This window comes from Notolepis coatsorum (genome assembly GCF_963971535.1).
Source record: "Notolepis coatsorum genome assembly, chromosome: 1".
NCBI classification, from domain to species: domain Eukaryota; kingdom Metazoa; phylum Chordata; class Actinopteri; order Aulopiformes; family Paralepididae; genus Notolepis; species Notolepis coatsorum.
Genome location: NC_140165.1, coordinates 25,246,766 through 25,264,483, shown reverse-complemented (window position 1 = coordinate 25,264,483; position 17,718 = coordinate 25,246,766). Strand labels below are relative to the sequence as shown.

At 43.0% G+C, this 17,718-nt stretch overlaps 2 protein-coding genes across 2 annotated transcripts in view; both read left to right on the top strand.

The window, feature by feature from the left end:
* The first annotated feature begins 1,166 nt into the window (after positions 1-1,166).
* On the top strand, positions 1,167-13,838 carry unc50 (unc-50 homolog (C. elegans)). Its single transcript, XM_084325011.1, has 6 exons — positions 1,167-1,245; positions 2,381-2,653; positions 8,181-8,301; positions 9,318-9,457; positions 10,263-10,370; positions 12,905-13,838. Exons 2-6 carry the CDS (start codon positions 2,386-2,388, stop codon positions 13,039-13,041), a joined length of 774 nt encoding a protein of 257 aa, XP_084181137.1. The 5' UTR covers positions 1,167-1,245; positions 2,381-2,385; the 3' UTR covers positions 13,042-13,838.
* Positions 13,839-17,046: 3,208 nt separating this feature from the next.
* Positions 17,047-17,718, top strand: part of fam171b (family with sequence similarity 171 member B) — a 47,673-nt gene continuing 47,001 nt past the window's right edge. Inside the window, exon 1 of the mRNA XM_084336072.1 lies at positions 17,047-17,330. Within this exon, the coding sequence (XP_084192198.1) occupies positions 17,165-17,330 (166 nt within the window). The 5' untranslated portion in view covers positions 17,047-17,164. The remainder of the gene's footprint in view (positions 17,331-17,718) is intronic.

Sequence of the window (17,718 nt, the reverse complement as noted above, 5' to 3'; positions counted from 1 at the left end):
ACGAAGACAATATCGCCGTATTTTCTCGAAAATAGTGAGAGAGAAAATAAAGATATGATGTCAACGTATCCTTGTTTCCCAAAGCTGCTCCTAAACCTTTCTTCCATCATGGTGTCAAGTGTGGGAATCTACCGAGGCACTTCTTCCTTGTGGTGAAAGCGAGAAGGAGGAGAGCAGGTGACCACACACCTGCTTATGAAGGTAAGCTGATGAGGGGTGTGGTCAGACTAATACTGGTATTAGAGGTACATTTGTGGTTTATTCAGTACGCGTGCACGTACGCGAGATAGTGCAGTAGTGATGCCAAGCAGAGCCCCTAATGAAACAGAACACTGCATGACGGGAGCTCCATGAGAATTCAATCAGTTATGATGTGTTTCTGGAAACAAGTAGGCTGAAGAACTGAATAAGAAAATAAAAACCCTGTGGTACAATCTAGCCCCGGAGATGAAGAATCTAGCCCCGGAGATGAAGAATCAAGCCCTGGAGGTGAAGAATCAATCCCTGGAGATGAGGAATCATGTGATACATAAACCGAAACACCTAGATACTATACTATGAATCTTATTTTATAATATGTACACTCAACAGTGTTGAAAATGTTATTAACACAACACAAGGATTCAATGTCCCCAGTCCCCACAATGACATGGTGATCATATTCAAACTAACTTTCTGTGTGTGAGATTATGTGCCAAATAAATTAGCATTGTTTTTTATTGAGGTGAAGTGCCCCTTTAACATTAATGACGTAGGCCTCAACCCGTGTAATTATTAGTCTTGTTTATGTGAATACTGGGGCCATGACACAGAGAGAGACACTTGTTCATCTAACATACATAAATCGATAGACATGCTACACCTGCAAAAACCGCAAGAGAATTTATATAGAATACTAGTTATCATTGAAATATAATGGGTAACCAATTTCCCTACATTTCCGATTGTACAGTAGGTGGCGGTATAGATAGACCCGCCATTAAACCATTGAAGAAGAAGAAGAAGAAGAAGAAGAAGAAGAAGAAGAAGAAGAAGAAGAAGAAGAAGAAGAAGAAGAAGAAGAAGAAGAAGAAGAAGAAGAAGAAGACTACATTTCCCATGATAAAAGGTGCGATGTTACCGGAAGTTGCTACGTGTTCACGGTTTGAGACAGTAGACACCGGAAGCCGGAAGAAGCGTTTCCAGGATTTATAAACAAGAAGCAGAGTGTACTTATTCTACGGAGAAAATAGTTGAATCCAGCAGGTAAATACGTTACACAATAACGAAATTAATTTCATTTTTACTAGTCATGGCTGTAGTCTTTTCTGGCCATCATATCCACTTATGTTACCCAGAGTTACGTAGCAAGGCCTCTATTGTGTGTGCTAGCCGACTAGCTTGATAGCGAATTACTGTAGCCAACTAACTAGAAGAGTTAGCCTAAATACATTTGTAAGCTAGCGTTACCGCTTCATTTTTATGGCGACGAAACCAGCTAACGTTAACTACTTAGTTCTTATAGAAAGCTTTAAATTCAGCTTTGACACGAAGCCCAGGCAGTTGCTAAGTACATCTGTCTATCTGTATGTCATATTCATTATGTCCTGATTAATTGCAAATGCGGGACCCTGATGTAAACAAGACGAAAGTATTTCTCTGGTCTGCATCCCCTTAACAATTGTGTGTATTGAGCCGTACTGTATTGTACCCATTCTGCAATCTGTTAATAAAGTTATCAATCAAACAGCTTGTCATTAATCTTGTCAACATTATTTGTGAGCTGTCTAGCTAGCTGTGTGCCTTTCAGCACCCCCCCCCCATATGTCATCACAAATGTTGTAGCTGCTTAGGTCAAGAGGGTTGGGAATTAAACTGGGACCCAGGTTGAAGCTCTTGCTGACTGATGTGTGTTGTGAAATCAACCATGGGAGGCCTGGCTGGAACCCATCTTGGGTCCTGTCTAGAGGTCTCAGGACGTGGAGGTGTATAATAGTTGAATTGGCATGAAGATGGACATCTTGGTATCATCGCTTGGCTACTCTCAATAGAATGGCTGGTGTTGTCAAATCCGCTGACCTGTAGTACTAGAGAGACATCTGTTTTCAAGCAGAAGCCAATATTTTTGCCCAGAAGTGGACATGTTTAGGTGTAATACCTTTTTATAGTCCAGCAGTTGTGGACAGAAGGTTGGTGCTGGTCACACAATTTTAGCAGAGAAGCCTCTGTGTCAATATTTATATTTAGTTATTTCACCACTTTGGCTGTTTGAAAGGCTCTGAGTGTAAAATATAAGTGTGTTGATCCTCTCTCCTCTCTCTTTCAAACCCCCCTCCTTCTCACCTCTCTGCTTCCCTGTCTCTATCTCTCCCCCTCTCTCTTCATCATCTAATCGCCACAGCGACCATGTTGCCGACCACCTCGCCTCAGGGCAACGGCACCCAGACCTCGCGGGACGCAGTGCGCCACACGGCGGGCGCCAAGCGCTACAAGTACCTGCGGCGGCTGCTACATTTCAAGGCGATGGACTTTGACTTCGCCCTCTGGCAGATGCTCTACCTGTTCACCTCACCGCAGAAGGTGTACAGGAACTTCCACTACAGGAAGCAGACGAAGGACCAGTGGGCCAGAGACGACCCGGCCTTCCTGGTACTGCTAAGCATATGGCTGTGTGGTAGGTCTTGTCGCACTAGAGTGCCAGCATGTCATTTATCCAATCAGGTGCATTCCATGTGGGGAAGTGGGAAGTAGGGTGGGGTACATGTACACAACGCGTGATTTTTTTCGTAGCCGCAGTTTGCAAAGACGCTCTCTGATTGGCTAGCCCGCGTACAGCGAAGACCCTCTCTGATTGGTTTAGCCCCGAAGGGCTCTTCCGCCTTGTACATATATATATTCTCTGCTTCGAAGTGGGTTAGAGTTTATCTTTAGAGCAGGGCGATGGACCACCAGCCCTCATTCCAAACTCTTAAGCATAACCCACTTCGAAAGAGGGCCAAAGCATAACCACTTCGAAGCAGAGAATATATATGTACAAGGCGGACATTTCTATCCCACAGCCCTTCGGAGCTAAACCAATCAGAGAGCGTCTTCGCAAACTGCGGCTACGCGTACACAACATGTTAACAACAACATTAATTTTGGACCCGCCATCATTCTTTAAATAAATAAATTTATCAATCTTTTTTGGGGGGGTGGTGGGGCAATACTTTAATTCCACACCTTTCTAAAAGCTCTGTCGATTTATAATCTTTAAAAAAAATTATGGAAGATAGATACCAATTTCTTCTCTGTATGTTCAGTAGAAAGCTATCCGGATGCAGGCTAGTCTAGCTAGCAGGGAGAGGTTAGGGGTGGGCATCACCAAAGGTCTCTCCATTAGGGGTAGAATCACCAAAGGTCTCTCCATTAGGGGTAGAATCACCAAAGGCCTCTCCATTAGGGGTGGGGATCGCCAAAGGCCTCTCATTACATGGGAGGCCCCACAATACGATATTATCACTACTAGTCATGATATTGTAATATCATGATATTGCAATGTATTGCCATTTATAACTTTTTTTCAACGGCAAATTATGTCTCCATGGTAAACTTTAACATCTGCAATAATTATTGCGATATTGCCGTTATCCCCCACCCCTACTATCCATACAGAAAAATCTCTTCCAGAAAGAAAGAAAGGCGATGCAGTAGTTGTAGCAAGTTATGTGGCGAGTGAGATGACGGCCAAAGTGGGGAAAGATGTTCTAAAAGAGTGTTTGCTGCAGGTGGCACTGGCAACTATTTAAAGAAGAGCCCTATTCAGGCTACTTGGAGCAAATTACTACGCTGTCGGGTGACATTTATAATAGCCAAAGCCGAGAGTTTCAGTGAATATTCTGTGGCTCTCGACAAGAGCACAGACAAAAATTATTAGGCCTTGTATCACCATAACGCAGCCAAGGATATATTTCAGCAACTGTGCGACACGACATGATTGAGCTGGTCTGCCCTGAGTGCAGCTGGGTGGCTGGCAGCAAGAATTAGGTGAGAAAAAGCTGTGAATTGCTGTAAATACCGTAATTCCTCTAATAGTAACCGGGTCTCAAATACAAGCCGGGTCTCTATTAATGGCCGGGTGCGCTCTTGAGCTAAGCAATTATAAGCCGGCCTCCTAATACAAGCCGGGTTACTAATATACTGAGCTGCATACTGAGCTAGTTACTTGATTTCACTTTGAAAACGTTGAAATGACCAGTGACCACCTGTAATTGCACTGTTTACTATTTCATACAGTACTTGGTTTCAATAAATGAACCCAGTACATTTTACTGGGTTCAAACTGACACAAAATGTTGATTTATTCATTATGATCCGTTTGAAAATTTGAAATATAGGCCTCCCTCTTATACAGGCCTCCTCCTAATACAAGCCTGGTACCCTCTACAGTTGAAACAAATACAAGCCGGGGTTATTATTAGAGGAATTACGGTAGTTAATGTTGAAAAGTATCCGAACAGTAGGAGTGGGAATCACCAGATATCCCCCAATAATACGGTATTATCGCGATACTAGAGTTATGATACAATGTTATCACAACACTATTTTTCTCTCATCCCAATTTCACTGTGCCAATTCTCCCCTCCCCTGTCTTGAACGTTGCTAGCAAATGCCCCCCACTGGCCGGTTGTAGGGAGGATAGAAGCCTTGCATCAAGTGTCCCCTCCGATACACGAGGAGGCAGCCTGTCACATCTTTCCACCTGCCAGCGCGGACTCTCATTAGCGAGGTGTAACGTGTGGGAGGCTCACACTACCCCTGCCATTTCCTGTCTCTGCTGTGCAGGCGTCCCCAACCGACCTGTAGGAGTCGCTGTCCACAACGTCCAGATTACCACCCATCGACTTCCACCCGCTAACTCTGCCAATTGAGACACAGGCCGCTGCACTAAGAAGTGGATCCACTCCTAACTACCGTACCTATGCGTCTGTTAACCCTGTTATGAGGAAGTGAGTTTAACTTACCAGCCCGCAATGCCACAGTCACTCGTCAACACCCCTGTTTCCGTGACTGTGGACATACCCACGGGCTTCCCCGTTACATATGTATCGAACTGTATTTGTGTATTTGAAGGACCACATCAAACAAGAGGTGGACGTGGGCAAATACTGTGGCATGGTCATGCTGGACCTCCAAAAGGCTTTCGACACTGTCAATCATTCCATTCTGATTGACAAGCTAAAAGCAATTGGTTTTGATAGTTCATCAGTGAGCTGGATACAATCCTACCTGGAGGGGAGAGAACAGATGGTGGAGGTAAACGGTACAGTGTCCCCCTCCCAGTGAGCTGTGGTGTTCCACAAGGAAGCATACTAGGACCGTTACTGTTCCTAATTATTTTATTTGTTTTACTAATAATAATTTTATTTCTATTTTTTTAACTGTTTTAACCATGTAGTGTAGCACAAAAGTGCATTACAAATCCAATCTATTATTATTATTATTATGTGTGGCTGCCGCCCTGGCGGACATCTGTGCTTTACTGAGTGCACCTTTCTAGTCTAGAGAGAGAGCGCTGATTCCCCGTAGCTGAGCAGCCCAGGTGTTTTGTCAACACAAGTTGGAAGGAACCCTGGAGGAAGCGATATAAGGAAACGAATTGCCAATAAATGTGAAGTTATCTTTGAACCTGTTGCAGGGAATATGCCTCTCCACATATTTGGTCAAATGCGAAATAGTAAAATATCAGAGCACAATCAAAAACGCGATTGCAGCGTTTTCTTGTAGGCTAAAGGGTGATGTAAGACCTCATGTGCGTCTCATGTTACAAACTTGACATCGTGAGCAGAGCGCATCTCATTTACATTTAAAGTCACACACACACACACACACACACACACACACACACACTTTCAACTCACCATGACCTCGAGCAGAGCGCATCTCATTTACATTTAAAGACACACACACACACACACACACACACACACACACACAGTTTCACTTTCGTTTCAACTCGCCACTCCCGCATCATATTAATGCCGACCCATGCAGTGGATTTTGTTGGCCGCCAGATGGCGCCCAGACCTTAATTTATGACTGCCAAACATAAAATCTACAAGCCAGTGGCGCTGGGCGTGTAACTATTTTGTACCCTGCCTCATGGTACCAAAGCACCCCAATTAAGGCCCTAAAACAAGACTACAAACATCACAAAACAAACTGGTCAGACTACTGCTTGACCTTACTCCTAAAACCCACCTCACCCCTGCCCATTTTGACAACCTAGGATGGCTTAGAGTAGAGGACAGAGTACAACAACTTGCAATGGGCCTGGTCTACAAGATACACTACACCACTAAGATACCCATGTACATGTCGAAATACTTCCCAAAGGTCAGTGAATTCCACGACCACAACACCAGAGGGAGTTCCACAAATCATGTTCAACCCAGATTCGGCTCAAACAAGGGACTAAACATGTTTTGCAATTATGCCACAACAATGTGGAACGCCCTACCCACATCCGTAAAATAATGTGAACTCCTTCAAAACCACTCTCAAAGAGCACCTACGGGTGGCTGCAATTCGAAACTGGCCCTACAAATGTCCAACCCACCCCCTCCAATGTACAGTTTCTTCCCCCTCAAATGTATATATATTTTTTATGATCTCTTTCTACAGTACTGTATATTTGTATATCTTGTATGTCATAAATGTCTGGATGAAACGGTACTGTATATCTGTATGTCATGTATGTCATAAATGTCTTGATGAATTGAAAATGGGGGACCCTGATGTAAACAGACGAAAGTTGCTATCGTCAGTTGCTATCGCTATTAGCTCTATCTTTAATCTTTCAAAATGTTCAGTTGCTATTGCATGCACTCATCTGTGTTTCACTACACACTTGAGTGCATGCTTACCAACTGTTATAATTCCGTGGGCAGCGTTAGATGATTCATCTAGTGTGGGTCATATGTTCATCAGATCAGTTAGTATAGAAGACGTTAGAATATAACGCTGAATCTTACCGTGGCTTCCTCGCGCCGCTGGCAGATGAGCGTGGAACAGATTTTTATCTTTTTTTTTTGATCCACTTTTTCTCCCATTTTCTATATTTTCTCCCATCCCATCATCCAATTCAACCCCCCCCTGTCACGAACGCTGTTTCTTGCCTCCCACAAGCCGGCTGCAATGTGGACTAAGTCATACATAGCACAAGTCCCCTCCGGTACTTGAGGTAACAGCAGTCTCATCTTTTCACCTGCGCAGCTCGATCTCTCAGTGGCGAGGAGTAACGCGTGGGAGGCTCACGCTGCCCCCGACACTTCCTGATTCCACTGCGCAGGCGCACCAACCGACCTGTAGGAGTCGCTGTCTACAACGCCCGATCCCCACCCATCAGTTTCCCACCCCCTAATACGGCCAATGTGTATTAGTACGGACGACCAGCTAAACTGAAAGCAATGAGGAGCGCTGGGCTCGAACAGGCAAGCTCAGCGTCTCCGTCATTCGTGGCGAGCCCCTTGCCCACTACGCCACGTAGCCGCCCTGGAACAGAATTTTTTTCTATTATGGGATGGAGAAATGCCCATTTCCAGGTTGTATAATAGTATATACGTCCAAATCATGTTGTTTTTTCGAGTTATTTGCACCGATCGATGTTCACTGTGTCAATACGGAGTCTCTCTAACGATAGCGAGTGCCCGGACCACATATGGATGAGCACTACCGGTTCAAAGGTTAATTTCCGGCTGGTGATCTGCCACCAGATGGCGCTCTTGAACCGCTAGAGAGTTGAGTGGATCTTTGCAGTGTGTCTCAGGGCTCCGGAAAGGAAATATGATTTCGATGACAGATTTTTGAAATATTGACATCAAAGACGAGTTACGGCGTCTTCGGCAGAATGAGCATGGCTAGGAATGACGTGTAAACTCGTCCACGGCGATCATAGTGTTAATACATCGACTTTTTATATTTGTCCTTGCCTTTGCGATATTGAAGACACAAGTTCCCCTAATTTTATACCGGTTCTCTCTAGTTTGGAACAACTGAATGCAACTTGGAAGTGAGGGGTTATGTGCTTTGTACATTATTATTGCAGTGCTAAGATCAACAAGATCTTCCAATTTAAGGTATTTGATTTAATAAAGACTAAGAGTGCGTTTGTTGGTTCATAGTAATCTGCTTGATTCACAATTCTTATCCCGTCTGTGTAGTGTCCACGGTGGGCTTTGGGCTGGTCTTGGACATGGGCTTCGTGGAGACTCTGAAGCTGCTACTCTGGGTCGTCTTTATCGACTGCATTGGGGTGGGCCTGCTCATATCGACACTGATGTGGTGAGTAGTATCATCATCTACACCCACTCCACATGTACACACTCACTTTAAACAAACACTCACCTTAACACTCACTTTAGACACTTTAACACTACGTTATATTTATTCATATTTATATGCACTACATTCATACCTCATTTGCATTTGCACCTTACCCTAACATTTTGTACCTCTGCATTGCACCTCACTGTTACTCATTTTACTCTGTATTGTATTATTGTATATATTGAATATTCCTCTTTACTTACTTTTAACTTTTTTTTTTACTTACTTTTTTTTACTGTATGAAGCACATTCTCAGGGGCTCATACAGAAACAAGCATTTCATCGTAAACTACCTGTATTTTATTGTGATAAATAATAAACAAACTTGAACTTGAAACTTGAACTAGTACATACCTAATATCACCTACCTACTAAACGTTATCCGTGAACAAAAGCATCCATTCTGAAAGTTCACTGATGCTTGAAATAATGTTGAGCTTTAGTGAAACAACATGGCAAACATACAAAACGTTGCTACCATGTAACATCTCCGGTCATCATCCTCCATCTTTCTATCCTGTTGTGCTACCTGGGTAGTTAGCGAGCTGTACCCAGCATGCCGTTCAGCAGTCTAACAGTTAATAGGGGTCCCCTCTCAATACACTACACAGGTGTCTGTAAAAATGGTTGCATAAACTATTAATACTATTAACTAGTGCTGTCGGGCGTTTAAAAAAATGTATCTAATTAATGACAGGATTTGTAATTAATTAATCTAATTAATCGCATTTTAATCGCATAACCATTTTAGGCCTGATATTTTATATTCTATAATCAGATACCCACGCCAACGCATTTTGGGCTTAGTGCGGCCCTAGATGATTGTGATTTGGTTTGAGAAAATACAAACAAACCCAGAAAATGTCTTCCAAGCATTTCTCCTGCACTGGCACAGTGCTAAGATGCATTATGGAGACAATGTGCCGCGTGATGATGATCAATTTAAAAGATCTTGATTTTATGCTTACCAGGGTGATCACGAATAAGTACCTGTTGAAGCACCCCAACAAGGACTACGATGTGGAGTGGGGCTACGCTTTTGACGTCCACCTCAACGCCTTCTACCCTCTCCTGCTCATCCTGCACTTCCTACAGCTCTTCTTCATAAACCGTGAGTGATCATGCCAGGGTTTCCGCTAGGAAAAGATTGGTGCCGGTCCACGTGTTCTGTAAGATTTCAATGTACCGGACAAATGGGATAAATTCAGGTCATATTATCTGTGTTTATTGAGCTTAGTGTAATAACGTTTTACCCGATACTTAAAAGAACACGCCTACATTTTGGGAAATTGGCTCGCAACTCACTTTTGATGCTCCAAGGTGTTTTAATTGGGACAAATAATAGCAGCAGATACAACGTTTTGACCCTTCCGGTCTTTTTCAAGTATAAACGCAACACAAAATTACATCTTTTTTATACAGGACATTTTTATACATTTCCTGTATAAAAAGATGTAATTTTGTGTTGTGTTTATACTTAAAAAAGACCGGAAGGGTCGAAACGTTGTATCTGCTGCTATTATTTGTCACAATTAAAACACCTTGGAGCATCAAAAGTGAGTTGCGAGCCCCGCTTTGTTTTATGTACTACTGTTTCTACAGTTTGGCTCAGCACCAAGGAAAGGAGCATGTGCGTTATTATAATTTTTTGAGTATTCCATTAGCCACAACTTAACTCTGTCAAGTTCATATCAATTGTCTAATGAAAGTTACGCGAAGTAGGCGACATGTTGTGCACACATCTCGCGAATCCACCTCTGAATCTGAATCCTACTAATTGATTTTTTATTTTGTTTTGGTTGTCGACGTGTTTGATTTATTTAGCAAGTAATCGGGAAATATATGTTTGCATCCCTAATTATGACCCACTGATACTGGTATGTGTGATTTGACTGTTGTTTTGTTGTATATTGCAGATATTGTGATGATAAGAGAGGATTGGTTCCTGGGTTACTTTGTAGGAAACACTCTGTGGCTCGTCGCCATTGGTTACTACCTTTACATCACATTCTTAGGATATAATGGTGAGTATTATCTTTACATCACATTATTAGGGTCTAACACTGAGTACTATCTACATCACACTCTTAGGGTTTAACGATGAACACTATCTACTAGGGATGGGTACCGAACTCTGTACTTTTAAGGGTATCGACCGAATTACGTCGGTACTACCGAGTATCGATTCACGTTAGATCAAACGGTGCCACATTTCGATACCTAAGACCCACCCAGTTAGAAAATAATCTGAATTCCAATTATGCGCAATTGTCATTTCATTATAGACACAGACCAGCGTGGACCTTAAATGACACGCAATTGTCATTTCATAATAGACACAGACCAGCGTGAGCAATGGCCAATGTGTCTAACATGCTTTGCATCCTTGCCATGTCTTAGTTAACTAAGCTAAGCTAACTACTATTATCTGAAATGAGGAAAAAAAGAAAAGAAATGTCTAACCCTAACTAACCTTACTTGTCTTAATATACTAACCTACACTGTAGCACTCAACACTTTGATGAACATTGTTACTCAGCTGATAGAGTTGTGCCCTTCCTGATGACTTGTCGTACAGAACATGTAAGTCGCTATGGATAAAAGCGTCAGCTAAATGTAAATGTAAACTAGAGTGACTCCACGACACCAGTTCCATTAGTGAGGAAAGGGGGTGGGTGTTATATTGACAAGGCTTGACAACCGAGGTTCAAAGATAACTTCACTTTTATTCGCTGTTCATTCATATATATCGCTTCATGCATCGCGCTCCATACAACTGTGTGTTGACTACTTGACTTCCTAGTGACTGTGATGTGACATCACTCAAGTCATCTACGGCATCCGAGAGGCTCAAACTCCAACCTAATACATCACAGCGGTGGTGGCTAAGCCTCTCTCCCTCCCTCTCTCTCGCTCTCTCTCTCTACGTTCAATGATTTAAAGTAGCCAAACGTTACACTATAAATACTAACTGGCTAGTTCATGATATAAACATTTAATTTCATTATCTGAAATATTCTAAAATCATTAAGTCTGCTATGATCCATTCTCCCTTTGTGTGTGTGTGTGTGTGCGCACGTCCCATCTCTTCTCTTTGGAAAGACCAGATGAGGTCAGAGGAGTTTGATAGTATTTACTGAGGATGGCCAGATAATGTTGATATTTAAACTTAAAAAATAATTATACATAATAAATGTTTACATGATCATGCAACATTAAAAAATCTTTGTAGGAACGGTTTGGGAGAGGGAGGTAGGGAGGGGTTTTAGTTTGTGTGGTGTGATAACAATGTTTAAATTGAGAAGTTTAGACTTTAGTTTCATTTTACAACAGAAATAAACATTTAGCTATAATGAAAATACCGGAAAAAGGTACAGTCGGGTACCGGTATCGGTTAAAATGTGAACGGTACCCAACCCTACTATCTACATCACATTCTTACGGTCTAACAGTGAGTACTAACAGTGAATAGGTAGATACGGATCTTTAGAGTAATCATTAAAAAAAAGAAAAACATCCACAGAGCTTTTAGAAAGGTGTGGAATAAAAGTATTGCTTTTCCCTCTAAAGAACGATTGATGAATGAATTTATCATTTCAAACCTTTTTTCCAGGTCCAAAATTTATGTTGTTTACATGTTGCATGTATCCCCTCCCTACTTCCCGTTTCCCCCACGTGGAACGCACCTGATTGGATAAATGACACACCGGTGCTCTAGTGCGACACATAGCCTGGACTACTGTAACTCCCTCCTCACTGGTATCACCTCCCGCTCCCTCCATAAACTGCAGATGGTCCAAAACTCAGCCGCCCGCCTCCTCACTAACACCCGGTCCCGCGAACACATCACTCCTGTCCTCCACTGGCTCCCGATCAAGGAACGAATTATCTTCAAAACACTACTCCTCACCTTCAAAGCCCTCCATAGCCTGCCCCCCCCCTACCTGACTGACCTCCTTCTCCCCTACCGCCCCACCCGTTCCCTCCGGTCCTCTTCCACTCTTTCCCTCACTGTCTCGTCATCCAAACTCAAAAGTTCGGTGACCGGGCATTCTCACGAGCTGCACCCCGACTCTGGAACTCCCTCCCTCAGACCATCAGAGACTCTCCCTCACTCTCCACCTTCAAATCCAGACTCAAAACCTACCTGTTCTCCCAAGCATTCAACCTTCCTTACCCATAACCACCCTCCTCCAACTCGCCACCATTTCCCCCTGCCCCACGTTCTCTCCTCTCCTGCCCCCCCCCCCACCCCCCTTGGTTTTCCCTTACTCTCCTCCCGACTGTCTCCCCTACTCACTCCCGTATTTGTTATCCGTTACTCGTGGTTTTATGTTTCCTGTGTATTCTTATTGTCCTCCGTTTCCCTGTGTTTCTGTTTCTTTGTTTTTCTTTGTTTCTTTTCTTTTTGCGTACTGTCAGCGACTTTGGGTCTTTGAAAAGCGCTTTACAAAATAAATGAATTATTATTATTATTATAGTGGCTGAATGTTATCTATAGTGCCTTTTTAAAACTTTATTTTCTCCTTCCTCCATCCCCCTCCTCTCCTCCACACAGCACTGCCCTTCCTGAAGAACACGGTGGTGCTCCTCTACCCCTTCGCTCTCCTGGCGCTCGTCTACGTTCTGTCCATCTCTCTGGGCTGGAACTTCACGCGGGGACTCTGCTCCTTCTACAAGTACAGAGTCAAGTAAAAGGCTCTCTCTCGCCGCTCCATCCGGTGGCCCCTACCCTGTCGAAACCTCCAGTCGAACTCTCGTGGACTCCTAGTGGATTTCTAGTCGATTCCGAACTTGACTCGGAATCGGCTCTTCTCACTTGACTCGTGGATGGTTGATAGTTGACTCTTGAAGAGATGTGATTATTTTTTTAATAATTTTTTTTACTTGTTATTTCTTTCTTCAGGACTTGAGGTTTTTTGTTGTGTCTATAAGAGGCCAGTCTAGACAGTTTAGAGAGCTGCCTAAACGCTAGCCTCCGTCCAGGCTTTTTCCCCACTCGCAGTATCGAGTTTTTGTGTTTTTAAAAAGGGGAGGATACTTTTTTTTTTTTTTTTTTTTTTTCAGTTAGTGACGCAAAGCCTCCTACAAGGAGGAGGCGGGTGTTTGGCAATGATTTCAAAACCATCGCAAAGCATGCAACCTAGTGGTGCGCAACTCCGGAGTCAACCCCCAACTCTGTCTCCTACGACTGGAGTCGAGTGGAATTGACTCTTAGACTCCTGTGTTCAAATTTGGGTGTGTTTTGGTATCTGAGCTGCTGCTGACTGTTGATGCGTTAGGAAAGGGCTACAACTCATCACAAGCCTCGCCGTTGTGATGGTTCTGGATTCCCTAAACAATTCCACCAGGTTTTAGCCACGGATTTGTGTTGGAATTTTACATGTTTGTGGTCTAATATGCGATTCTAGTGCTCCTTGACTCTCAGAGTCACTAACCAGGAGTCGCCCCCCCCCCCGACTCTTAAAGACAGTCGGGAGTCGACTCTAATGCAACTGACACATGCACGCCCCCCCCCCCCCCCCCCCCCCCCCAAAGTTCATTATTGAGTTGTTCGCTACATTTGGTCTCTTTGCTTCCCGCCCCGGTTGGAAAGAAACGTGCCACTAACCTACACCGCCTCCTGCTGGCTTTCAGAGAGCAGCCCACACCAGCTGTTCATGCCCCCCCCCCCCCCCCGCGCGCGCTTGAGTTCCAGTGTTCACGTGAGACCGCTACTTGAGATGACCTAAACACCGATCCCTAAGCCTCGTTTGGTCACACAGTACGTCAATTCATTCATTCATCCACAATAGAAGGTTCCCACAGTCTCACACGTAACTTTTATTTAAATTTTTTATAAATACATGTTTGACCTGCTCAACTTCAACGAAAAAACAATGCAGATTTATTTTGCACATAATCGCACACATCCAAAAACTCAGTTTTGCACACCTTTTGTTTTTTAGTTTGACAGTTATTGAGAGTGAATGCGTTTTTGAATAGGACCACCAGTGATGTCACTGGGGGCATTGAATCCTTGTGTTGCGTTAATTACAGCACCATGAAATTATGTAGATCAAAAAATAGCAATACCTTGTCTTATAGACCTGTTCGCCGACGACGTCATGACAAATATGCGCAAGCAGACCCACAGCCATGCTGATTTGGAAAAATGACATCCAGCCGTTTTAGTTTGAAACAACTTTTAGTCAGGGGAGTGTTGAGCCCCGTTATACTTCTTTTGACGCAACAGCTTGCCCAGTTCCAGGGCAACTTAGTCACGTGACTCAGTTGGTATTGCTGATTGGCTCGAACACGGTATGTTTTGTAAACGGCAAACAGGTGACTGCTACCTCATCATGTCATTGGGCTGTAATTAACACAACACAAGGATTCAGTGTCCCCGATGACATCACTGGTGGAGTATTTGCATGTGGGTGAGATTATGTGCAAAATAAATAGTTTTTTTGGTGAATTGCCCCTTTTTAAGCTGCTCCCACACACCAGCTGGAATCTTGATTTATTCTGGTTTGATTCTCTGCTGTCTACTGGTTCACCTCCAGTAACCGTCTGACTGGCCAGTCAACTCTCTGATGGCCTCCAGTCTGAGCTGGACCTGCGAACTCAATGGAACGACGGGCGCCGTTTGGAAACAAGGACACGGATGCAGATGCGGAATACATTTTGTACGATTTGTAAATAGTATTCTATTTGAACTGGTTGTAACATACATTATATATATATATACGTACCGTGGACTATTTCCGAAGAGGAAAATCTCACCTTTGTATTTCCGTCTGGAGTTTCTTTGAGAAGATTTGTGGAAGAGGTTTTCAAATCCACGTTGTCGTGGGAACGGAGGGGTGTTTCGAGAAGGCCCGCGAAGCCAGAGAAGCGCGAGAAAGAACTCTAATGTGGTTCTCGGATCTTTTCAATAGTTTGTCCTCGAACCTGCATATAAATTATTTTACAGACGCGCCGCAACTACGCCAATCGACGGTCTCTCATTATCGGCGGTCTCATTATTGACGACACTTTTGAGAAGCGATTTTATGATCATCATTAGTTAGGGATGCACCGATACGGCATAAAATAGAATATCGGTAATTTCCCACGATACTAAAATCCGATACCAGAACGCACGATCAAAGCAAAGTGACTCGATTTGCTGCATTTTGACACATTAATCCTCTCTAATGGAGACAAATGTAGTATCTCTCAATAAACGTTGTCAAATTACCCCAAAATTACGGTCCAAGTCTATACTGTTCATTAAAAGTAATGGATCGGATCGGTACTCCGTAAAGCTCAGGTATCGGTATCGGGACTGAAAAAGTTGATTTGGTGTGTCCCTACTAGTCCGGTTTACTGGAATACCCTGTTGTGAGAGGAGTTTTGGAAGAAGAGGGAACAAGTATGATTTCTTCCTCTAGAGGGTGTTGCTTTCTCTTGAAGTGTACATTCCTAAGCACTTTCAATAAAGAGGTGTTTTTCCTTTTTTTTCTTTTTTTTTTAAACACATCAGCTTGTTACACTTTGTGTAATAAATAATATTAAAGGCACAGATTGAGATTATGAACGTGCCTTATATTTATTTTAAACAGGCACTTTTTACAGGGGGCCACATTGTTCTGCACTGCACTGTCATTGTTCAGTTAAAGAGGATTAAAGACATTTTAAATTGTAGTTGATTATGATTCTTCTACATACTTGTTACATATTGTGCAAAATCTTCTATTTCCCCCAGAAATTGCTCATACGCCTTGTTATCACTGATAAATGGTATTGGATACAGTATATATAATCTATACTGTATAATAGTCTCGCCAATTGTGTTTAGTATAGCAGAATGAAATGATGATAATAAGCTTTATTTGTATAGCACCTTTCATTCAAGAATTACAGTGGTAAAAACGGACACAAAATGAGCATGACAGAATAAAAGCAATGCAGTGAATAAGAAAAAGGGTAAAAGCAATGCATGTGATACCAATACAAATTTAGCTACAAATGTTTTTTTGTGCCAAATGAATGAATAACACATGGAGTAGACCACACACAGGTTATATCATGCAAGGGGATTAAAGGGGCACTTCACCCAAAACATTAAAGATTTATTTTGCACATAATCTCACATCCAAAAACTAAACTTTTGCACATTCATTTAGTTTGACAATTATTGAAATTAGGTTTGGCATCCAACGTCCAACCAGAGTGCAAATGTAACAGTAAGTGCAATATTAATATACAATATGTAGGTAATTAAACGTATATAAATGAGTACTATTGAGTAATGGTGCTAATCAGATATGTTCAGAGTTGTATTAATATGTACCGTGATACAGGTATAAAAACTATTAACAGGAATCAAAGTCCTGGATGACATCACTGGTGGCCATATTCGAACGTATTTACTCTCAATAACTGTCAAACTAAATTAATGTGTGCAAAACAGTTTTTGGATGTGTGTGATATTATGTGCCACTGCCAAATAAATCAGCAGTGAATTTGTGTGTGTATGGCCAGTATGGGGTCAAGTGCCCCTTTAAAATTTGGAGAAATCATGGGGAATTTCAACCTCCCGACAGAGGGCATAGTAGAGCTCTGTGATGGCTGCTCCACACACACCCAACCTCAGCACCACCAGTGCAGCAGCCTGCCTCCAAGAGGTCTCTCCGCCACACTGTTTTGGATTGTGTGAGGAGTGGACCAGTCCAGTGTAGCAATGAGGCCTGGATAATAAAAACCCCGAGAAGAACCCGTGAGACGACCTCATTCCTCCTCGCCGAAGCTCGTTTCGCGCAGTTATGTCTGCGGGTCTGCGCTCCCTCTCGCCATGCTCGCGGAACGCTGCCTGCTCCTATGGGTGTTTCTGAGTTCGCGCGGCGGGGATGCGACGGTGAGCCTAGCGGCGGAGGAGGGCCTACCCTCCCTGGCCGAGGACAATGCTGCTGGCCGGCCAGCCCTCGCTCCAGATCACACCCCGGCGGGCCCGACAGCAGGTAGGGGACTCAAGGGCAAGGCTGCTCTTTGTTGTTGCACAAATTAAATTAAGCTAATTAGCTATTGAGAAAAATGGGATGTGAAAGCGTTGAGCTACTCGCGAAGTGAAGCCTACTGATGTTGTTATTGAATTGACCAAGAGAGGCTATCAATAATATGCTATCTTATTAAAAAAATATATATATAACGATACTAATATTATAAGCATCACGCCATCTGCCCAGCTGTCATTAGGGGAGAGTGGGGTAAGATGAGGCAATATTATTTACATAAAATGACCTCACGGCGAGGAAAAATTAGGCAAGTAAACCATCTAGCTACATCTACATTTTAGGATGTTTACTACAAATTGAAATCATCAGAAGGCATCAACATGAAAGGAGTATG